The 25,379-nt window shown below is 44.4% G+C and overlaps 1 protein-coding gene across 1 annotated transcript in view; it reads right to left on the reverse strand.

The window, feature by feature from the left end:
• Positions 1 to 25,379, reverse strand: part of LOC129693764 (glycine receptor subunit alpha-3-like) — a 131,654-nt gene that overhangs the window by 43,554 nt on the left and 62,721 nt on the right. The window contains exon 6 of the mRNA XM_055630537.1: positions 2,431 to 2,568. Coding sequence (XP_055486512.1) covers positions 2,431 to 2,568 — 138 coding nt within the window. The remainder of the gene's footprint in view (positions 1 to 2,430; positions 2,569 to 25,379) is intronic.

The following is a 25,379-nucleotide window of genomic DNA, read 5'->3' on the forward strand; positions in this document are numbered from 1 at the left end:
TCGTCTCTTCTCCATCCTGAACAGCCCAATTATTTTGTAGCTTAGGGATATTAACACCATTGTTACCTTTCTTCATAACACAACCCATTTTAATTCCTCACTTGTAAACAATTTTACTGCAAATTGTTATCCTGACATCCATAAAGATTTACAGCAAATTTTTGATGTGGATATTAATAATTAGATGAGGGTAGAATGTTGGCCTAGATACTGATAGTAGTGTAAGGAATACTGATGTAAGAAACAAAATGTTTAAGGGCCTGTCCCACGAGCATGCAACTCCATGCGGCAAGCGCGACCTAAAGGGTCGGTCCCACCAGCATGCGCCTGCATGCGGTAAGCGCGACCTAACGTGGTCACTTGAGCCGTACGACCTCGCGGGGCCAGTCTCACTTCGATCGCCGGAGCCGTATGGAGTTGTGCGGAGCTGATCTCGACATCGCGCGGGGCTCCGAAAAACTGACTGGATTTAAAAATTCCGCACGGCAACGGCCTACCGGCCCGCAGCCACCTCGACGCCGTACGCACATCCTCGACACTGTACGCCCGTCAGACTTCGCTCGAACTTCACGTCACTCACTTGACCTCCATGCGTACAGCGTTGAGGCGGCTGCGGGCTTTAGGTCGCGCTTGCCGCATGGAGTCGCATGCTTGTGGGACAGGCCCTTAAGGTTTATTATTGGTATGGAATGGAATACATTGGTAGACACAAAAATGCTGGAATATCTCTGGAGAGAAAGAATGGGTGACGTCTCGGGTCGAGATCCTTCAAACTTTTTCAGACTTCTTCACACAATGGAGTACTTTATTGTCACATTGGAAAAGTCACAGTGACATTCTTTGCTTGCTTACCCAAGGTATGCAAATAGTCACCACAAAAAGGGTACTGATAAAGTTACAAAGTACCCGCACCGGCTCCACTTTTGTTCTCCCCCCACCCCTCACGCCAGTCCTCCCACGCCCAGTCCTCCATCATTCATTGTTTCATGTACCCTGAGGTACAGTGGAAAGCTTTGTTTTGCATGCTATCCAAACAGATCAGATATGTCTTACATGGATACAGACAGCACAAACTGAAGTACAATAGATAGAGCAAAGTTCTCAGCATTGCAGTGCATTGTAGCACGTCAGTTCTTTGAACAAAGTCCAATGCCCTCAATGGGGTAGAGGCGGATTGTACAGTACCTTAGGTTTATGAAAGGACTGTTCAGAAGCCTGATAAAGGAGGGGAAGAAGCTGTCCCCAAGTCAGGTGGTGCGCGCTTTCAAGCTTCTGCACCTTCTGCCAGACGGGAGAAGGGAGAAGTAGGAATAGACAGGAATGATCAAAGATAAGTCTTTGATTATGGAGTCAGCTTTTCCGAGGCAGCATGAAGTGTAGATGGGGTCAAGTCTGGCTTGTGTGATGGACTGGGCTATATCTACGGGTCTCTGCATTTTCATGTGGTTTTGGACAGAGCTGTTCGCTAAGCAAGCTGTGATGAAACCAACAGTATATTTCCTACGCTGTTCCTGTAGAAGTTTGTAAGAACCACTGGAGACATGAGAGCAAGGACACATTCCAAATCTACCAATCTACCTCATTGTGGCCCTTGCATTTCTTTTGAACCTGCACTTTCTGAGGGGCTACAATAGTTTGTTCTGCATCCTCTCTCTTTTCTCTTTTGCATGACCTGCAGCCATCATGTACGGCATGGTAGGATTTGCCTGAGTAGCAAAACCAAAACAGGGTTCTTCACTGTGTCACGGTATATGTGACAATAACAAACCAATATCAATAGCAATTCCAAGAATAGTGCTTGCTCCACAAAATAATGATATCATAGACAGACACAAAAAGTTGTAGTAACTCAACAGCACAGGCAACATCTCTGGAGTGAAGGAATGGGTGAGGTTTCGGGTCGAGACCCTTCTTCAGACCAATATAATAGGTTGACCCAATCATGACCCTAACATCACTCTCTCACATCGCGATGCAATCCTTATCTTGAAGATATTTGATGACCCTGCCTGTACAAGTCTCCCATTTTAGTTTATTTGCTGAGTATATGGCCTCATTGAAACCTCCCGAATAGTGATAGGCTTGGATAGAGTGGATGTGGAAAGGATGTTTCCACTCGTGGGAGAGTCTGGGACTGTAAGTCATAGCCTCAACAGTAAAGAACGTTCCTTTAGGAAGATGAGGAGCAATTTCTTTAGTCCGAGGGTGGTGAATCTGTGGAATTCATGACCACAGAAGGCTGTGGAGGCCACGTCAATGGATATTTTTAAGGTAGAGGTAGATAGATTCTTTATTAGTGCGGGTGTCAGGAGTTATGGGGAGGAGGCAGGAGAATGAGAGATGGATCAGACATGATTGAATGGCGGAGCAGACTTGATGGGCCAAATGGTCCAATACTGCTCCTATCACTAATGACCTTCAAGCCCTTACCTGTATTGTAATACTTGGTGCAGTATCGGAGATCTTTCTCTTCTTTAAGGAGAAACTGTGGCAAGGTGAGTCCTTCACCAACCTGTACCGGTCCATTTTCTTGCCATTCAAAGATAAGATCATTCATCGTGTAGCCGACTGAAGGAGCAAAAATGGAAATGTTAGTGATAGCAGGTCAACCATCATGGCACATCAAATCTATGCCAACTCCTCCAAAATCCTCATCAGTATCATTCCCCTGCTCTTGGCCTGAGCCCAGCAATTTATTGCCTCTCAGGCAGCACGGTGGCGCAGCGGTATAGTTGCTGCCTTACAGCGCTTGCAGCATCGGATCCCAACTACGGGTGCTGTCTGTACGTTCAACCTATGACCCTTTGGATTTTCTCCGAAATCTTCGGTTTCCTCCCACAAATTGCAAAGACATACAGGTATGTAGGTAAATTGGCTTGATATAAGTGTAAATTGTCCCTAGCGTGTGTTGGATTGTGTTAATGTGCGGGGATCGATGCCTGTATCTGCGCTGTATCTCTAAACTAAACTAAAAAGTCATTTATATTTCCCTGGGCAGGAGGCCATTTTGTTCCATCAAGTTTACAGTAGCTCAGAGAGTGACTCCGTATTCAACTAATGTTCGCTGTTACCCACTCACTCTCTCATCAATTCTCAGTAGATTTTACTTCATAAAGAGAGAGTCATAGAGTGTTACCGTGTGGAAACAGGCCCTTCAGCCCACTGTTCTCTCCGCCGACCAACATACCTCATCTACAGTAGTCACACCTGCCCTGTGTTTGTCCCATAAGCCTCTAAACCTGTCCTATCCATGTACCTGTCTAAATGTTCCTGACCTGCTGAGTTACTCCTGCATTTGGTCCCTATATTATTTGATTAAAATAGACTTCTTAACGTGCGGGGATCACTGGTTGGCGTGGACTTGGTGGGCCGAAGGGCCTGTTTCCGCATTGCATCTCTAAACTATAACCATATAACCATATAACATTTACAGCATGGAAACAGGCCATCTCGGCCCATCTAGTCTGTGCCGAACACTAACTCTCACCTAGTCCTATCTACCTGCACGCAGACCATACCCCTCCATTCCTTTCCCGTCCATATACCTATCCAATTTATTTTTAAATGATAAAATCAAACCTGCCTCCACCACTTCCACTGGAATCTCATTCCACACAGCAACCACTCTCTGAGTAAAGAAGTTTCCCCTCATGTTACCCCTAAACTTTTGTCCTTTAATTCTCAAATCATGTCCTCTTGTTTGAATCTTCCCTACTCTCAGTGGAAAAAGCTTATCCACGTCAACTCTGTCCATCCCTCTCATAATTTTAAAGACCTCTATCAAGTCCCCCCTTAACCTTCTGCGCTCCAAAGAATAAAGACCTAACTTGTTCAACCTTTCTCTGTAACTTAGGTGCTGAAACCCAGGCAACATTCTAGTAAATCTTCTCTGTACTCTCTCTATTTTGTTGACATCTTTCCTATAATTTGGCGACCAAACTAAACTAAGATAACGGTTATTTGATCTGCAATCTACAAATCACCACCCAAAATTTTAGCACATGAGAGCATAACATGTTTGAATGCAATGAGTTTGCACCTTTTATCCTAGTTAAAACAACGCCTTCATTACTTACATTTAATATTCTACACACAGCCTGATGGGAAGCGAACTTTAAACATTCAGAGCAGCTACTGACAGCCCAGAGACATGGTTTAATAATTGCCAGACTTCAGATGAGTACAGTTTGCGTTTTGATGCAATTCTCTTTCCTGTGAAATATCAGTAAAGCACTCGATGTCAAGGGTCCCATTTGAATAATGAGCATGGTACCTGCAGAAATGTTCCCAGGGGAGAATAGGAAGTGTGGAGGAAGCTTTTACTCTGAGTTATAAATACATAGCGCCATACAGTTCGGAAACAAGACCTTCAGCCCAACATGTCCAAGCTAGTTCCACTTGCCTACATTTGTCCCATATCCCTTTAAACCTTTCCGATCCATGTACCTGTCCCAATGTATTTTTAATGTCCCAACTATCTGCCCCAACTATCTGCTCCAACTAGCTGCCCCAAGTATCTGCCCCAACTATCTCCTCCAGCGGCTTATTCAATATACCCACTGCCCTCTGAATGAAAAAGTTGCCCCTCAGGTTCCTATTAAATCTTTCCCCTCTCACCTTAAACCTATGTCCTCTGTTTCTTAATTTCCCTACTATGGAAAAAGATTCTGTGCATTCATCCTATCTATTCCCCTCATTAATTTATACACCTCTATAACATCACCACTTGGCCTCTTGTGCTCGGATGTTCCAGCCTTCTCGACCTCTCCCTAGAGCTCAGGCCTTTGAGTAGGTATGTTGCAAAACCTACCTTCAGCGGGGCTGCAGATCTGTCCCTGCCCGTATGCTCGATTTTGGCGCCATTGAGAGGGGGGCGGGTTTAAAACGCGATTTTCCCTAGGCTATTCAAATCGAGGTTGTTCAGCCTACTTAGTTGCTGACGAAAAATCGCTGCGAGGTTCATTCGATGCAGCTATTTTTAAACTTAATTGGTTAATTTAATTGTTATAGTAGGTTAAAAATTATCCTCTAAACCCGCGCCCGCCGACAACGGTACGGATCTCATACAGGGGACAACGGAAGGTAGGTTGTTTATTTTTACATTAAAAAGGGCTTCTTAAGATCCCTTTATACAAAGTTTTAAGTTGCGAGTAGCCATTAATGGCCATTAATTTACAACAATTGAACACTAAATTCCTTCCATTTGGCCTATAAATGAATGTAAATGAGATTTAAAAATCATGTTTTATTGTGAATTTGTTGTGAATGTTATTTGGCCACAGGCTATTTAAAAATGTTAATCTTTTCTTAAGAAATGGATAGATGTTTAGATCCAGTAATTAAAGTTTGGAATTAGCTACAATTGGGTAACTAACTAATTATATGCTTACATTTCAGGTCATCCAAGTAAGATTGTTTCCTCTTCCATAACACTGTCTCTTCCATGAATGTCTCTCCCCCAACTGCAACAAGGGCCGATCCCCCTAGTCCTCACCTTTCACCCCACCAGCCGTCACATACAAAAAGTAATCCTCCGTCAGTTTCGCCACCTCCAACGTGACCCCACCACTCGCCACATCTTCCCATCTCCCCCCTCGACTCCGTTCAAGGACCCAAGCAATCGTTCCAGGTGCGACAGAGGTTTACCTGCATCTCTTCCAACCTCATCTATTGCGTCCGCTGCTCTAGATGTCAGCAGATCTATATCGTTTAGACCAAGCGGAGGTTGGGCGAATTTTCGCCGAACACCTCCGTTCCGCAATAACCAAGCTGACCTCCCGGTGGCTCAGCACTTCAACTCCCCCTCCCACTTAGTCTACGACCTCTCTGTCCTGGGTCTCCTCCATGCCACAGCGAGCAACTAAATTGGAGGAACAGCACCTCATATGCCGTTTGGGGAGTCTGCATTTCAGGAACATCATCCAAGTAAGATGCTGTCTCCTCCCATCCCCCATTTCGTTTCCTCCTCCTTTTCCCTTTCTTGTCCCGACCCACCCCCCCCCCGATCAGTCTGAAGAAGGGTTTCGGCCCGAAACGTCGCCTATTTCTTTCGCTCCATAGTTCTGCTGCACCCGCTAGTTTCTCCATTTTTTGTGTAACCCAATATATTTGTTTCAGAATTAATCTATAATAACTGAACATTTCTTTCAGTTCTCTTAATTTTTAATAAAGTTATGGCCATTTAACTGTCCTCGATCACAGCTTTTGTGTTAAGTCAATGGAAAATCAATAGGGAAAAAGATGCTAATTTCCCGGCATGAAAATGGCCATAACATTTTTAATACTGAAGATATGAAAGTGAATTAGGTGTCAAATTAAACTTCTTTTTGTGCTTTATCTGATGGGGAAAATTGCAGACAATTTTTAAAATCTCAAAATGTTGTAACATTGCTACTTTGAGTCCTGGCAACTTCCTCATGAATCTTCCTTGTGCTCGTTTTAGCTTAATGGCACTACAGGAGGTCAGGAGCAAGCCAACTACAGGAGGTCAGATGAGAAAACAAAAGGGAATATTTGACTGAAATTCCGAACTTGGCGTTACTGATGCAACTCTGAGGACTCAGGAGACTGTTCAAGTTGCCAGAGAAGCTGATAGGGGCAGATACAATCACAGCTTTTAAAAAATCAATTGGATAGGTACAACATGCATAGGATAGGAAGAGGGAGACACAGAGAAATGGGAGCAAGAAATAGCTCGAGGAACATGGTGGATCGAGCAGCACCTGTGGGGTTAGACAGAAGAAGGGTCTCAACCCGAAACGTCACCCATTCCTTCTCTCCAGAGATGCTGCCTGTCCCGCTGAGTTAATCCAGCATTTTGTGTCTTTCTTCTCTGTGTCAGCATCTGCAGTTTCTTCCTACTCTGTGGGGTGATAGGAATCGTTACTGCCTTGGGTCGAGACCTGGTATCAGGACTTGTAGCAGAGAGTAAAGGTAGACCAGTGTAAGGAGGGGGAGGGAGGTGACACAGCAGTCCGTAGGCATTAGGTGGGCTGAGAAGGGGTGAAGGAGGTAACTGCAGATACTGGTTTATACTGAAGATAGATGCAAAATGCTGGAGTAACTTAACATACAGTAATCGAGTCATAGAACTATATAGTGTGGAAACAGGCCCTTCAGCCCAACATGTCCACATCAACCAACATGCCTTGTGTGCCTCGAGAACAAATCTGTTGTCTGTAAATAAGTCATAGCTAAACTCCTTGCAGCTTCTCCCCTGATTCAACATATTCACTTGTTGGTAGTTAGAATTAATGATTTAGAGTCATGGAGTCATACAACATGGACATAAGCCCTTCAGCCCAACTTGACCACACTGATCAACATGTCCATCTACATGTTTCGTCACACCTGCCTGCATTTGGCCCACATCCCTCTGAACCTCAACTATGCATATACGTGTCCAAATGTTTCTTAAACATTGCACCTAACTCAAATATCTCCTCCGGCAGCTTGGTCCTTACACCCACCACCCTCTGTGTGAAAAAGATACCCCTCAGGTTCCTGTTATATCTTTTCCCCTCCACCTCAAACCTATGTCGTCTGGTTCTCAATTCTGGAGAAAGTGGACAGGTGATGTTTCAGATCAGGAACCTTCTGAACGGACAGATGGAGCTCAGTGGTGGGGAGAGGGGGGGGATGCTGGGAGGCAGAGGTGCCTGGGTGGTTGACGGAAGCAGACAAAGTGATAAAAGGGCAAGGGCAGGAGCCAGGTTTAGTTTAGTTTAGTGTAGAGATACAGCGCGGAAACAAGCCCTTCAGCCCACCAAGTCCGCGCCGACCAGTGATCCCCACACATTAACACTATCCTACACTCAGTAGGGACAAATTACATTTATACCAAACCAATTAACCTTCAAACCTGCACGTCTTTGGAGTGCGGGAGGAAACCAAAGATCTTGGAGAAAACCCACTCAGTCACGGGGAGAACGTACAGACTCCATACAGACAGCACCTGTAGTTGGGATCGAACCTTAGTCTCTGGCGCTCAAAAGGGCCTGTCCCACTTACGCGATCTTTACAGGCGGCTGCCGGCACCCGTCATAGGTCGCTGAAATTTTCAACATGTTGAAAATTCAGCCGCAACCAGAAAGATGCTACGATTCTTTGGAGTCCTCTCACACCATAGGAGACCTCTCACGACCATACAGGCGACCCCTGGCGAATGTTAGGGGTGACCTCTCACGACCATAGGAGATATCTCATGACCATACAGCCTATGGTCGTGAGAGGTTCCCAAAGAGTCGTAGCGTCTCTCAGTTTGCCGCTCAATTTTCAACATGTTGAAAATTTCCGCGACCTCAGACGTGTGCCGGCAGTCGCCTGTAAAGGTCGCGTAAGTGGGACAGGCCCTTAAGGCAGCAACTCTACCGCTGCACCATTGTGCCTGTTTCGGGAAGGGAGGCTGAAGATGAACACTGTTGTTGGAAGGTGTTATGTGGGGACACAAAGGCTGCCAGGGTTGAAATATTACGTTATGTAATTATGCATGAAAAATGTATTTATTTTATCTCATCCCTGCAGGAGTTCCTCAGGGACCAGCCATCAATGGTCTTCTTTCCATCATGTCAGATGTGGGGACGTTTGCTGACGATTGCCTAATGTTTAATTCCATTCTCAACTCCTCATAAATAGAACAGTTCATGCCTGGATTCGCCGAGCATTGGCCAACCTTCAGGCATGGACTGAGAAGTATTTATGCCTCACAAATAACCCTCATCAATAAGATCCTATCCAAAGCCTCAATGTTCAATGGCATTAACAGCATCTAGGGGCAGCAAGGTGGCGCAGCAGTAGAGTTGCTGCCTCACAGCACCAGAGTCCCGGGTTCGATCTCGACGATGGGTGCTGTCTGTGCGGAGTTTGTGCGTTCTCCCCGTGACAGTGTGGGTTTTCTCCGGGTGCAAAGACTTGCAGGTTTGTAGGTTAATTGGTTTCCATAATTTGCCCCCTAGTGTGCAGGATGCGAGATTGGATTAACATGGAACTCATGTGCGTGTAATTAATGGCCGGTGTGGACTCGGAGGACCGGTTTCCACGCAGTATTTCCAAACTAAACTAAACTAAACTAAACTAAACTAAACTAAACTAAACTAAACTAAACTAAACTAAACTAAACTAATCTAAACATACAGTATAATCTAAGGTAGACACAAAATGCTGGTGTAACTCAGTGGGTGTGGGAGCATTCCAGGAGAGAAGGAACATCTTCTCTCCATAGGTGCTGCCTCACCCGCTGAGTTACTCCAGCATTTTGAGTCTACCTTCGATTTTATCCAGCATCTGCAATTCTTTTCCACACATACAGTATAAGCTACTTGTTTTGTGAACATAATAACAAGGTTACTGTACCCTATTCCTGCGATTTAAAGGTTAAAAAAGGCACTCTTCTGGTGCCAGTATTTTCTCTGTGTGTTCGGTTTCATCTATTGTGAATTGATGTGAATGTAAGATGTACTTAGAGTATGCAGCACAATACAAGCAGGAAATGCCGCTGGACAAGGAGACTTCTTTCCGTTAAGTGGAGATTTTGGCTGATTGTTGCTGCACGCTGTTTACGATTCCAATTATTCGTGCACAGTTGCTGCACACGAAGATGATTTATCCATCTTGAAAAGATAAGAGCCTCAGTAATCCTGTCTTTATTTTACACCAACTGGCCACACATCTGGTGCTCAATTGACAGAGCCAGTATTTTCATTAATTGCTCTACAGGTGCACAGTAGAGAGCATACTGACCGGTTGCACGTGGCCTGGTTCGGCAACTTGAACGTCCAGGAGCAGAAAAGGCAGCAAAAAGGTTGTGACCACTGCCCAGTCCATCACCGGCTTTGACCCCCCCACCATCGAAGGGATCTATCGCAGCCACTGCCTCAAAAAGACAGCCAACATCATCAAAGACCCACACCATCCTGGCCACACATTCATCTCACCACTGCCATCGGGAAGAAGGTACAGGAGCCTGAAAACTGTAACGTCCAGGTTCAGGAACAGCTTCTTCCCTACAGCCATCAGGCTATTAAACACTACAACCTCAAATAAGCTCTGAACTATAACAGACTATTATTATTATTGCACTATATCTGTTTATTTATTGAGTATGTGTGCATGTGTATACACACATGCTGAACTTTTTTTCCCCGTTGTGTACTATGTTTACATATTCTGTTGTGCTGCAGCAAGTAAGAATTTCATTGTCCTATCTGGGACATATGACAATAAAACACTCTTGACTTGACTGTGAGAGGTTATTCAGAACTCCGGACTGCCCTCGCCTACAACAATGACACAGCTGGTACAGCTGCTGCCTCACAGTGCCAGAGACCTGGGTTTAATTCTGACCTCAGGTGCTCTTTCGCGGAATGTGCATGTTCTCCCCGTGAACATGTGAGTTTCCTCCGGTTTCCTCCCTCATCCCAAACACTTACTCTTGGGAAGTACTCAAAAAGCTGGAGTAACTCAGTTGGACAGGCAGCTCTCTGGAGAAAAGGAATAGGTGACGTTTCGGGTCGAGACCCTTCTTCAGACTGAGAGTCAGGGTAGGGCTCGTTTCACTTTCCCCTGAATTTCAGTCTGAAGAAGGGTCTCGACCTGAAACACCACCTATCCTTTTTCTCCAGAGTTGCTGTCTGACCCACTGAGTTACTCCAGCTTTTTGTGTCTATCTTCAGTTTAAAGCAGCATCCGCAGTTCCTTCCCACACATGCTCTTGGGAGCAGATGCGGCAGAGATGGAGAAATTGGGAGAGGGGGACAGCGTCTTTGCAAGAGGCGGGGTGGGGGGAGGTGTAATCCAGATAACTGTGGGAGTCGGTAGGTTTGCAGGAGACGTCAGTGGATAGTCTAACCCCTGTGATGTAGAAAGAGAAATCAAGACAAGGGAGAGGTGTCTAAGATAGTCCAAGTGAATTTGAGGGCAGTGTATAGTGTTGAGGGGTATTGGTAGAATTAATGAAATCAATGAGTTCACATGTGCAGGAGGTAGCCCCGAAGCAGCCATCAATGTAGTGGAGAAACAGCTGGGGGGGATAGGGCTAATGTTTGTTTGGAACAAGGATTGTTCAACATAACCGACAAAAAGGCAGGCATGGCTGAGGCCCATGTGAGCGTCCGTGGCTACACATTTAACTTGGGTAAAGTCAGCGGAGTTCAAAGGAGAAGTTGTGTCGGAAGGAACTGCAGGTGCTGGTTTAAACAAAACGCCGGAGTAACTCAGCGGGTCAGGCAGCATCTCTGGAGTGAAGGAATAGGTGATGTTTCGGGTCGAGACCCTTCTTCAGACTGAGAAACGAAAGATATAGACAGTGATGTGGAGAGATCTGCAACAAATGAATGAAAGATATGCAAAAAAGCGAAGGGTCTCGATCCGAAACATCAGCTATTCCTTTTCTCCAGAGATGCTATCTGACCCGCTGAGTTTCTCCAACTTTCTGAAGTTGTTGAGGGTTGGGACAAATTTCACCATCAGAGAGAAGAGGGAAATTGATTGGGTCTCTGTTCAAGGAACAACCAGAGGGCCTTGGGACCTTCCTCATGGGGGATGAGATGTAAAAGCACTGGTTTTTAAACTCTTACCTTAAAGCTACACCCTCTAGTATTTGATTTTTCCATCCTGGAAAACAGATTCTGACTGTCTACCCTATCTGTAAATCTCAAAATGTTCTCTGCTTCAATCAGGTTTCCCTGCAACCTCTGGCCTTGCAGTAAAAAACAATCCATGTGTTAGAAGGAACTGCAGATGCTGGTTTAAACAATTTTCTATGTTTCTATTGGAATCAAGGGATACGGGGAGAAGGCAGGCATGGGTTATTGATTGGGGACGATCAGCCATGATCACAATGAATGGCGGTGCTGGCTCGAAGGGCCGAATGGCCTCCTCCTGCACCTATTTTCTATGTTTCTAAACTGAAGAATGAGGGAAGAAGATTAGATTTTATTGTCTTCCATCACAGTGAGAAATGTGGGGGAATGTGATGGATGTTTATGTTAACTTTTATGTACTGTAGTTGTGTGTCTTGTTTTTATTAGTATGGCTGCCCGGTAATACAAATATCATTGTACCCTAATTGGTACACGTGACAATAAAATACCTTTGAAGCCTTTGAAATGCTGGAGTAACTCAGCGAGACATGCAGCAACTCTAGAGAAAAGGAATGGGTGATATTTCTGGTCGAGACCCTTCTTCCTTCTCTCCAAAGATGCTGCCTGTCCCACTGAGTTACTCCAGCATTTTGTGTAAAAACAATCCAAGTCTGTCTAAACTCTCCCTGTAACTTATACCCCCTACTCCAGGCATCATACTGGTGAACCTCATCGACAACCTTTCCAAAGCCTCCAGAGCATTAAAGTAGTGGGGCGAGCAGAACCACACACAATACTCCAAATGCAGCCTAACCAAAGTCCTATAAAACTGCATCATGACTTCCTAACTCATATACTCAATGCCCTGACCTATGGAAGCAAGCCTACCCTTCATTAGATGCACTTTACACCAGCAACCCAAAACCTTCCAGAGACAGAGACTGACTTACAGCATTTCCTTTTTTAGTTCAGTATCAGGAGATACTCAATTAGAAACCCTCCATTCATGTGGAAATGCTTTCAGAATTTCTTATCTTATTTTTCAAATGTGAATCCAATGTGACAAGTTCGTAGGTCATAAGTGATAGGAGCAAAATTAGGCCATTCGGCCCATCAAGTCTACTACCCATCCACTCATAGCTAATCTATCTCTCCCTCTTAACCCCATTCTCGTGCCTTCCCCCCATAACCCCTGACACCCGTACTCATCAAGAATCTATCTATGTGTAAGAAGGAAATGCAGATGCTGGTTTTAACTGAAGATAGGGGATCATGACAGAAGCCTCCCCATGGCGATTCTAAGAAACGACAACAAGATGCACTCAGTGATGCGTCGGGTGACCAATTCTGTCAACATGTTGGACGACGACGGAAGCCAACAGCGTTGTCTGACACACGAGCGAACGAACTGAAGATAGACACAAAAAGCTGGAGTAACTCAGCGGGACAGGCAGCATCTCTGGAGAGAAGGAATGGGTGATGTTTCTGGTTTAGACCCTTCTATCTATCTCTGGCTTAAAATTCTCCACTGAATTGGCATCCACAGCCGTCTGTGGCAAAGAATTCCGCAGATTCACCACCCTCTGACGAAAGACAAATGGCCCCCTTTAGTCTTCTAGATTTCAGTGTCTATGCTTCTATGATGTAATGCGTTATTTTATTATAATCACTCCAATATTTCAGAACTCCCTGCTGTGCTCCAGTCTAATTATATGCTATTCTTTACCACCACAGATTAACTCTTTATATAAATGCTCTTTATATAAAAACAGTCTGAAACACATGTCCTCTGTATTACTGTTATCATCTAATTTGCAGCTGCAATATTTGTGTCTATTGGACTATTGTGTATTGACCTTTTTAAGAACTGAAGCATGAGATGATCTTTGTCGATACAAGTGGTTCACTGTGGAAGTGGACGGAACGGGACGGAATGGTGGCGCAACGGTAGAGTTGCTGCCTGAGTTCGATCCTGACCCCAGATGCTGTCTGTACAGAGTTTGCATTTTCTCCCTGTGAGCTGTGTGGATTTTCCTCGGGTGCTCTGATTTCCTCCTGTACTCCTAAGACGTGCAGGTTTGTAGGTTAATTGGCTTTGGTAAAGTTGTAAAATGGTCCCTTGTGTGTAGAATTGCAATTGGTGCAAGTGCATGGGATGACCTCTGGTCAGTGCGGACACGGTGGGTTGAAGTAGGCTGGTTCTGTGCTGCATCTCTGAAGTCTAAAGAACCAATTTGTTCCAAAGAATAAACTGTAGGAAGAACTCGACAGGTTGAGCAGCATCTGTGTGGGGAAAATAATAGATGACTTTTTGAATTGAGACCCTGCACCAGAGCTCTGAGTGTCTCAAGAACAAATTTGTTGTCTGGAAGTAAACCATAGTTTGAATTCTTGCAAGCTTATCCCCTGCTTCATAAAGTTCTCTTGTTGTTAGTTTGAATTACCGATTTAGAGGCATAGAGTCATACAGCCCTTAGAAGCTGGCCCTTCGACCCAACATGTACCATTACGCTAATCCCACCTGCCTGCATTTGGCTCATATCCCTTCAAACCTATCCTAACCATGTACTTGTCCAAACGTTTTTTAGACATTATGATAGTGCATGCCTCACTACCTCCTCTGGCAGCTCATTCAATATACCTACCACCCTAAAAATGTTGCCCCTCAGGTTCCTTTTAATCTTTCCCCCCTCACCTTAAATTTCCCAGTAACTTGGAGAAACAAGGAACTGCAGGTGCAAGTTCGCAAATGAAGGCAGCAAATCTGGAGAACATGGATAGGCTATGTTTCACATTGGGAATCCCATACAAGAAACTGAAGATGCTGTTTTACAAAAAAAAAGACTCAAAGTGCTGGAGTAATTCAGCGGGTTAGGCAGCAATCTGGAGAACATGAATAGGAGACGTTTCAGGTCAGGATCCAAATTTTGAAAGAAGGATCCTGACCTGAAATGTCATCTCTCCAAGTTCACCAGAGATACTGCCCGACCCGCTGAGGTACTCCAGCACTTAGTGTCTGTTTATTCTAAACCAGCATTTGCAGTTTCTTGTATGGGAGTCCCAATTAGAAATGTAACCTATCCATGTTCTCCAGAGATTCTGGCTGACCTGCAGAGTTACTCCAGCACTCTGTCTTTGGTAGAAACAAGGAATTGCACATACTGGTTTATACCTACGATAGACACAAAATGCTGGACTAACTCAGCAGGTCAGGCACCATCTCTGGAGAAAAAGGATGGGTGACATCTGAAGAAGGGTCCCAAACTGAAATGTCACCCGTCTTTTTACTCCAGAGATGCTGCCTGACCTGCATTGTTTCAGCACTTTGTGTCTATTTTCTGTCTTTTTTTAATAAACCAGCATCTTCAGTTCCTTTTTTGTTGTTGTCATTGTCTGATTTTCCCAGTAACTAGGATGGGGATATTGAGACACACACAGTCAGAAGTGCTGGTTAACGAAACAGTGCAATTTTCACTCTGCCTGAATCTGAAACGCAAATACCTAACTGGAGCTCTCACCAATGAGATGATTCTTGGATGTGCACTTGGAGAGACATCAAACAACGTGAACACCATAGCGCAGAGTAGAGTAAACAACAGTGTCTGACATGCTGGATTCCTGGGCAATTTATGCAGTTCTGTTGCTTCTGGAAGATTTATGACATCACTGCAATTCAGCATCATCTCAAGGGGCAGCACAGTGGCGCAGCGGCAGAGTTGTTGCCTTACAGCACCAGAGATCCGGGTTCGATCCTGACTAAGGGTACTGTCTGTGTGGAGTTTGTATATTCTCCCTGTGACCGAGTGGGTTTTCTCCAGGTGCACTGGTTTCTTCCACACTCCAAAGGCGTACATGCTTATCGGTTAATTGGCTTCTGTAAATTGTAAATGATCCCTAGTGTGTAGGATATTGCTAAGATGACAGGGTGATCGCTGATCGGCATGGACTCGGTGGCTGAAGGGCCTATTTCCATTGCTGTATATCTAAAGTATAAATTCTAAAGTAAAGGTCTCCACCAAGATAGCTCCATTTTCATGTATGTGTAAGGGAGTAGGTGTTGTATTTGAAGCAATGTGGAGAGAATGAGCATTTTAAGTTGGCTACAACAAACCACCACCATGGAGAACAAACCTGGTGTTGGCACAGCTGAATGAGTGCTTGAAAAATCAGTTGATGGCCAGAGAAGATGGATTAAGAGGTGAGACTGAGAGTTTGTCCAAGATCATGCGGAGGTTCCGAGATACACCAGAAATTGCTGATATTGGAATCTCGAGCAAAACAAGGTGCTGGAGGAGCTCTGCGGGTCAGGCAGCATCCGTGGAGGGAATGGACAGTGGACAGGCGACGCTTTAGGTCGGGTCCCTCCCCAGACTTCTGACTTCTTTAGACGTCCATCAGTCTGAAGAAGGATCCCGACTCGAAATGTCACCTGTCCATTCCCCATTCCCCCTCACAGATACGTCTACACTTGCTGAGTTCCTGCAGCGCACTATGTCGTGTGGAGATTGCAGATCAATGTTTAGCAATCGAGGAATGAAAATGGAGAGTATCTTAAAAGCATCTCATAGCTCATATACTAAGCATTTACTCAGTTGAATGAATGAATGTTTGAATAAATGAATAAATATATAAATGTATGTATAAATAAATTATACTTTATTTTCACATGTGACGGTATACAATGAAATTCTTTGCTTTGCGTACATACATAAAGTATGCAAAGTGTGGCCATGTATAGGACAGTGACAATGCTACAAAGTGCTCAATGTAGTCCCAACAGTTCCTCTTCATTCTCGGTGGCAGTTCCCAATCGCACATTTTGCTTTGTGGTTTTAGTTATTCAGAATTTGTAAATACAGTATGCTGGAAATAGGTGAAGAATCTGGTTTGTCAGTTGAACTTGAAAGGCTGATTCTTTGCATTGATACGGTGAACAAAATATTCCTGCTCACTAAAGTACTAAAGTACTCACTAATATTTCAGCACATTTGCAATAACCTTCCATTTATCGTTACTTTTGTGTTTCTTTTGAGCGTTCAATGAAACCATTCCATTTAATGGCAGCACAGAATGGCACAGTGGTGTAGCTGGTCGAGCCGCCATCTCTCAACAACAGAGATCTGGGTTTGATCCTGACCTGGGGGTGGTATCTGCAATGATTCTGAACGTTCTCCCGTGATCATGTGTTTCCTCCGGGTGTTCCGCTTCCCTCCCATATCCCAAAGATGGAGATGGATTTTAGGTCAATTGGCCTTCTGTAAAATTGCTCTTGGTGTGTAGGGAGTGGATGTGCAAGTAGGACTAGCGTGAATGGGTGATCATTGCTCAGCATGGATTCGGCCTTTATTTGTGTCCATCATCTATGTTTCAAATGTTCGGCCAAGCTCTTGCACAGTGGACACCCTTCTCATCTTAGTAGGTGTGGCATGGATTGTACAGATGTTCCACATTCGCATTCTTTGTCTGCCGTATTTGCATCACCCCATTTGCTCATGTTGGTCTTACATCGGCCTATCCCTGTACGAATTCTGTTGAGGGACTTCCAGATCTTCCAGTCACACCTGTGACCAGGTGGTAGCTGTTCCTTGGTTGGGATCGGCATCATTACATCTGGTGGCTTTCACTGCTTTACTTTTCCCACAAGGCTAGTCTGGTTGCTTGAGACTGTGACAGTGGCTGGACTATGGTGGGCCAAATGTTTCCATGCTCAATCAATCAATCAATCAATCAATCAATCAATCAATCAATCAATCAATCAATCAATCAATCAATCAATCAATCAATCAATCAATCAATCATCAATCAATCGACCAATCGATCAATCAATCAATCAATCAATCAATCAATCAATCAATCAATCAATCAATCAATCAATCAATCAATCAATCAATCAATCAATCAATCAATCAATCAATCTATCAATCAATCAATCAATCAACCACTGTACGTGATTCCAGCATCCTCCTTTAGCCTATTTGCAGCAGGAGAGAATGATGGGGCTTACAGTCATATTTTTATGGGTACCAGCATACATTGGCATTAGAGGAACCGAAATGGCAGATAAGGTAGCAAAAGAGGTAACAAAAAGAAGTAAGATTGATTTAAGTATTAACATAGGTAAAACTGAAATCAAAGACATTATTAAGCAAAGACTGAAGGAAAGATGGCAAAAGCAATGGGAGGAAGAGCGGAAAGGACGGTGGTTCTACAGAGTCCAGAGGAAAGTGGGAGAGATGAGATGTGCAGGAAAGAACAGAGAAGAGGAGACAGTGATTTCAAGAATTAGATTTGGACACACTGGTCTGAACAGTACACTTTTTGTAATGGGCAAGCATAATACAGGCAGATGTGAATACTGTGGGCAAGAGGAAACGATAGAGCATGTCATTGTACATTGTGAGAGGTATGAGGAGGAGAGAGAACGGATGAGTGAGCAGTTCAGAAAAGAAGGAGTACAATTTGATTTGGTAGATATTTTGCAAGGGAGTTCAAATAAGTGCTATCAAATCCTGATGCTTTTTCTTAGGGTAACCAATTTGTTCGGAAGGATATAGGTTATTAAAATATGTAATGGTGTTGTTTGATCCACACTCCATGCCAGTTGGTGGCGGTAATGCACCAAAAAAGTTGTTTGCCAACCGCCAAAAAACACTATATAGAAGAAGGAGAAGCAGCAGGAGAGATGGCACGCCCATTGACTGCACATGCCACAGATGTTGAATATTGGATGAAAGGCTATTGACCTGATACATTAACCCTGTACTGACTGCTACATGTACTACCTGATGCAGTGTGTGCAAAGATGTGAGCAAGCTGGAGTGGATGTCTCGACCTGATAATGTGGTGAGAGTAAGGATGAAAGGGGTTGGCACTTACAAACTTACAAAATTCTTAAGGGGTTGGACAGGCTAGATGCAGGAAGATTGTTCCCGATGTTTGGGAAGTCCAGAACAAGGGGTCACAGTATAAGGATAAGAGGGAAGTCTTTTAGGACCGAGATGAGAAAATCATTTTTCACACAGAGAGTGGTGAATCTGTGGAATTCTCTGCCACAGAAGGTAGTTGAGGCCAGTTCATTGGCTATATTTAAGTGGGAGTTAGATGTGGCCCTTGTGGCTAAAGGGATCAGGGGGTATGGAGAGAAGGCAGGGATGGGATACTGAGTTGGATGATCAGCCATGATCATATCGAATGGCGGTGCAGGCTCGAAGGGCCGAATGGCCTACTCCTGCACCTATTTTCTATGTTTCTATGTATCCACTCGATAATATTGAGGATCTGCTCTTGTGCAGTTATAAAATTTGAAGACATATGCATTCACATGCTCCCTGGCCTGTACACTGCTTCCAGCACTTTTTGGTTTTATAACAGCTCCAGCGGTCAGATCCATAGTAAGATGGAGGGCCTTTGCTTGAGTAAGCTGACAGTCATGGCTATGATATGCCTTGTATCATCAGAGAGGATGCTGAGAAATTGTGTTTGGATTTGACATGAACATATTAATTGTGCAAGTCAACAAAAGGAAGATGTTAATTGTTTTTTTAGGGAGTCTGTCTGATCTGTATTTCTAAAGTTATAGACTGGATAAGCAGTTTAGACAAGAAAAGCAGACACTTCACATTGAAAGAGTAGGCAATTTTTGTTCACCAATTATACTAATACCATTAATTTTAATTAATCATTGTAATTAAACTGACTAATTATTTGATGGTACACAAAAAAGCTGGAGAAACTCAACGGGTGCAGCAGCATCTATGGAGTGAAGGAAATAGGCAACGTTTCGGGCCGAAACCCTTCTTCAGACACATTATTTCACAACTTATTTTCAAACTAAAGATTTCAAACTAAACTAAATTAAACTCAGCGGGCCAGGCAGCATCTCTGGAGAAAAGGAAAAGAATCAACCTACAAACCTATGTTTAAGAAGGAACTGCAGATGCTGGAAAATCGACGGTAGACAAGAAGGGTTTTGGCCAGAAACCTTGCCTATTTCCTTTGCTCCAAAGATGCTGCCTCACCCGCTTAGTTTCTCCAGTATTTTTGTCAACGTACAAACCTCCATGTCTTTAGAATCTGGGAGGAAAATGGAGCACCCGGAGGAAACCAACGTGGCCACAGTGAGAATGTGCAAACTCCACACATATGGTACCCAAGGTCAGGATCGAATCTGGCTCTCTGGTGTTGTTAGGCAGCAACTGCACCACTGTGCTGCCCCACTTAGTCATTTATAATTCTACATGGTTACCTCGCGTTATTGTTAGTGATTTATTGTATTTTTTATTACTGCATATATTTATTTGGCTATTAATACATTTATGGGCCTGTTAAGCTGCAGCAAGTAAGAATTTCATTTGTTGGTACATATGTCAATTAAACATTTTTGACTTTTGACACTACACCAGGGTCAAAATAGAGTGGCCAATTAATTTATCAACATGCACATCTTTGGGATATGGTAGGAAAATGGAGTGTGCCCGTGTGCCCGAAGGTAGACACAAAATGAAAACAGCGGAGCAGCAAATGGAATGTAGACGGTTCGGGTGAAGAAGACTGCAGGGGGGGAGTCAGTCTCAGTTTACCCACCGACGTCCAGGACAAGGGGTCACAGCTTAAGGATAAGGCGGAAATCCTTTAAAACCGAGATGAGAAGAAATGTTTTCACACAGAGAGTGGTGAATCTCTGGAACTCTCTGCCACAGAGGGTAGTTGAGGCCAGTTCATTGGCTATATTTAAGAGGGAGTTAGATGTGGCCCTTGTGGCTAAGGATATCAGGGGGTATGGAGAGAAGGCAGGTACGGGATACTGAGTTGGATGATCAGCCATGATCATATTGAATGGCGGTGCAGGCTCGAAGGGCCGAATGGCCTACTCCTGCACCTAATTTCTATGTTTCTATGTTTCTAACAGAAGGAGGAGGAGTGTGCAGTTTGATAGCCACAGGGAAGAAGGGTCCCCAAAGGCGTTCTGTCCCATTCATGACCATCTTACTTTCCCATCGACCCTCTGCGCTCTAGGGGCCATTTCACAGAAGCCAATTAAGTGGCTAACCCGCACGTCTTTGGGATGTGGGAGGAAAAACCCACACGGCCACAAGGTGAACGTGCAAACTCCGCACAGACAGCACCCGAGGTCAGGATTGGACCCCGCTCACTGACGCTGTGAGGCAGTAGCTTGACAAGCTGTGCCACTGTGTCATCCCAAGAAATAATCTTTGAGGCAGACACACATAAATGCATGCAGTATGGCTCAATGTATGATTGGGAATATGCTGCTGCAAATGTCTACTCCCATCTCCCCAGACACTTAACATTTAGAAGAGGTATTTCCTGCCCATCTAAAGTATTAGGGCGGCATGGTGGCGCAGCGGTAAAGTTGCTGCCTTACAGCGCTTGCAGCGCCGGGGACCCGTGTTCGATCCCGACTACGGGTGCTGTCTGTACGGAGTTTCTACGTTCTCCCCGTGACCATGTAGGTTTTCTCCGAGATCTTCGGTTTCCTCCCACACTCCAAGGATATTGATATTTAGAACCTGGGAAGATATTTGGTTATTGAGTAGAGCTACCACTCGTGGAAAAAAAGCTGTTTTTTATATCTGGCTGTGCAGGGTTTGACAGTATGGAGTCGCCTTCCAGAGGGAAATGCTTCAAAGATTGTAGGTAAATTGGCTTGGTAAATGTAGAAAATTGCCCCTAGTGTGTGTGGGATAGTGTTAATGTGCGCGGATCACTGGGCGGCATGGACCCGATGGGCCGAAGGGCCTGTTTCCGCGCTGTATCTCTCTAAACTAAAGATAGACACAAAATGCTGGAGTAACTCAGCGGGACAGGAAGCATCTCTGATAGAAGGAATGGGTGACGTTTTGGGTCAAGACCCTTCTTCATACTGAGAGTCAGGGGAGAGGGAGATATAGAGATAAGGAAGTGTAAGGTATGAAAACGAGACATCAAAGGGAGAACGTACATCATTTTGTGTCTTCGGCTTAAACCAGCATCTGCAGTTCCTTCCTACGCATTTCCTGCCCTTCTAATAGCTCAGGGGCATGTCTTCATTCATCTGAATATTTGCAATTCCCCAGCATCTCAGAGCACAAAAGAAGCTTCAACCTTCCTGGATCTGAGTAATAAACAAGCAGAGCTTTATTTTTTTGAAATGAGACTTCTCCATCGGGCTTTCAAAGTCAAAATGAATTTTCTCAAAGCAGGTCACATCCCGACCAGCACGTTCATTTGATGGAACCTCAGAAGAATCAAATTCCTACAGTAAAATGCTTCAAGCCATCAATACTGAATAAAGAATTCTCGCCAGGGCTGGGTCATGAATAACATTCAGTATAAGACTGCCACTTTTAAAGGCATAGATACCTGCGGCACAGAAATACCCTCTTCATCACATCTTGGTTAAATATCAAGTACCTATCGTTCATCCCTTTTGGATTTTTCTCCGGTTGCTCCGTTTTTTCTCCGGGTGCTCCAGTGGAATGTTGTAGAGCAGTGAGATCCAGGAGTGTCGGTACACAATTCCCTGGAAGCGGTATCGCAGGTGGATTAGGTAGTAAAGAAGGCTCACGGTACATTGACCTTCATAAGTCAGGGTATCGAGTACAAAAGTTGGGACATTATGTTACTGTTCTACAAGATTGTGTTAAGTTTCGTTCACAAGGCAGAGGAGACTTATGAGAATATTGCTAGGACTTGAGGGCCTGAGCTCCAGGGAAAGGTTGGGGAGGTCGGGACTGTAGTTCTTGATGGCTCAAAAGTCTGATGGGAGATATCACAGAGGTGTGTAAATTCATGATGAGGATAGATAGGATGAATACATAGAGTCATTTACCCAGGGAAGGGGAATTAAGGACCAGAGAACATAGGTTTAAGGTGAGAGGGGAAAGATTTAATAGGAACCCGAGGAGCAATCTTTTCACTCAGAGGGTGGTGGGTGTATGGAATGAGCTGCCAGAGGAGGTAGTTGAGGCGGGTACTATAGCAGCATTTAAAATACATTTGGACTGGTACCCGGATAGGAAAGATTTAGAGGGATATGGGCAAACATGGATAAACGGAAGATGGACACAAAATGATCTATTCTACATTTTCCTGAAGGAACTGAAGGCAGCATTTCTGGAGAGAAGGAATGGGTGACGCTTTTGGTTGAGAGCCTCCTTCAGACTGAGAATCAGAGAGGGAAATGAGCGGGATGTAAGAGTAAGGTGTGAAAAACGAGAGATCAAAAGGGACGAAGGTCAAAGAAAATGTAGAATAGATCATTGTTAGCTAGGAGAAGGTGACAACGAGGCATACAATGTAAAATTTAATCAGGAGGACAGTGAGACTGGTCGGAGAACTCGGATGGGGGAAGGATGGAGAGAGGGGGAAAAACAAAAGTTACTTGAAGTTAAAGAAGTCAATATTCATACCATTGAGTTGTAAGTTGCCCAAGCGAAATATGAGGTGCTGTTCCTCCAATATGAGGCCCAGGGCAGAAAGGTCAGTGTGGGAATGGGAGGGGGAGTTAAGGGCCTGTCCCACTTGGGCGACCTAATCCAGGAGTTTAGAAGACCCTAGACGAGTTAAAAAAACCGTCAAGGTCGTGTTGACTCGCAGAAGTAAAATACCTCCTATGACTATGTCTACGACCTCCTACGACTATGTCTATGACCTCATACGACCCCCCTCGACCTCAGCCTTCCACACCTAAGACTAACTACGACTAGCTACGAGTGGAAAATGATCACATAAGAAAATGATGTCATGTTTGCATTTTCTTATCGGCCAGTTACCGACCTACGACTACGACTATCTACGACTACCATCACGACCTACTACGACCTACCTACGAGTAAAAAGTATCAATTTTTTCCATGCCAACTTTTTTTACTCGTGAACATTTTTTATTAGGCTGGAAAAAACGCCGCGACCTACTTGAGGCCACGAGTACGCGGAGACCACTCACGAGCATGAGGAAGAGTTACGAAGACCTCCTACAACCTTGTGGCGACCCTGCTGCGAGTATGAGTCAAGGGCAAACTCGGCAATGTTTGCCAATTAGGTTGTGAAAGTGGGACAGGGACTTTAAAGTGTTTCGATGTGTTCAAGTGATTTTAGATGAGCATTATGGTCGGCATGAAAGAGTTGGGCTGAAGGGCCTGTTTCCATGCCGTATGATTATTTAACATCATCTATTTCACCCATGTAGTTGATGACAGCCACAGGCCACAGTTCCATACATCAACCACACAAAAAAAGGCCTTTAATAAAAGGCTGGAGCTGCCTGTCATATTATTCTTTTTCAGGTATTAAAAGCACAACTTTTCAGGCTTGCATGAGACGAATGGAGTGGCCAAGGTCACAAAGGATAAAATTTCTCCCGAGCTTAGTTTTTAACAGACTCTCTGATGGGTTGAGGCTACGAACTGTCCCAGCAGATAATCAGTGGTCTCTGAAATGTACGGTTTGGTTATTGTGACCAGGGGGAGCTGCCAGCAAGTTCTCCTACGGTAGAAAAATATAACGATGAAAACTGTAGCAAAGGTGATGAATTATTAATCCCAGCTGCGAGGATGTGCACACATGTGCTCTTTCCAGCAGCAGAACAGTAGGAGGCGCTGCCTCAAAAAGGCAGCCAGCATCATCAGAGAAGAAGGTGGGAGAAAACTGTGACCTCTAGGTTCAGGAGCAGCTTCTTCCCAACAACCATCTGGCCCTTGAAGACAACAAATACCATCTAACCTTCGGACTACAAACTGTGTGGTTTGGGACTAGGAACTTAGTTTTGTTGCACTGAAATTGTTTTGTTTTTATTTAGGAGTTTCTTTCTTTTGTTGAAAATGTTATCTATTGAGAACTGTGGTCACAGACCTATTATGCTGCTGCAAGCAGGAATTTCATTGACTAACATCATTCTCAGATACAAAATTAAACTTGAACTGGTGTTGTGATGAGATTTAGTTTAGTTAGAGATACAGCGCAGAAACTGGCCATTCGGCCCATGGAACTCGCACCGACCAGCGATCCCTGCACATTAACACACACTAGGGACAATTTACATTTTTACCAAGCCAATTAACGTACAAACCTGTTCGTCTTTGGAGAGTGGAAAGAAACTGAATATCTTGGAGAAAACCCACGGGGTCACGGGGAAAATGTACAAACTCCGCACAGACAGCTGCCGTAGTTAGGATTGAACCCAGGTCTCTGCTGCTGTAAGGCAGCAACTCTACCACTGTGCCACTGTGCCACCTTGATACACCATACTGTCTCTGGATTATTCCCTCATCTCATCTCTCCCTTCGGGCAGAAGATACAAAGCTTAAAGCACGTACCACCAGGTTCAAGAACACATTCTTCCCCGCTGTTATCAGACACTTGAACGGACCTTTGAGATGCTAAAGGGCCTGTCCCATTTTCGCGACCTTTACAGGCGCCTGCTGGCACCCGTGACAGGTCTCCGAAATTTTCAACATGTTGAAAATTCAGTGGTGACCAGAAAGACACTGGAGACCTCACACGACCATAGGAGACATCTTATGACCATACAGGCTGTGAGGTCTCCTATGGTCATGAGAGGTCTCCAAAGAGTCGTAGTGTCATTCTGGTTGCCGCTGATTTTTCAACATGTTGAAAATTTTTGCGACCTATCACGGGTGCCGGCAGTCGCCTGTAACGGTTGCGTAAGTGGAACAGGCCCTAAAGGATGTATTCATAATTTCCCAATCCACTCCTCTTGTTACTCAACAATATCTTACCCTTTACTTTCTCTGTGTGATCAGTAATCCTCAATGCCTGCATCTAAAGATATCGCCCTCC

Source organism: Leucoraja erinacea, chromosome 3 (genome assembly GCF_028641065.1).
Source record: "Leucoraja erinacea ecotype New England chromosome 3, Leri_hhj_1, whole genome shotgun sequence".
NCBI lineage: Eukaryota > Metazoa > Chordata > Chondrichthyes > Rajiformes > Rajidae > Leucoraja > Leucoraja erinaceus.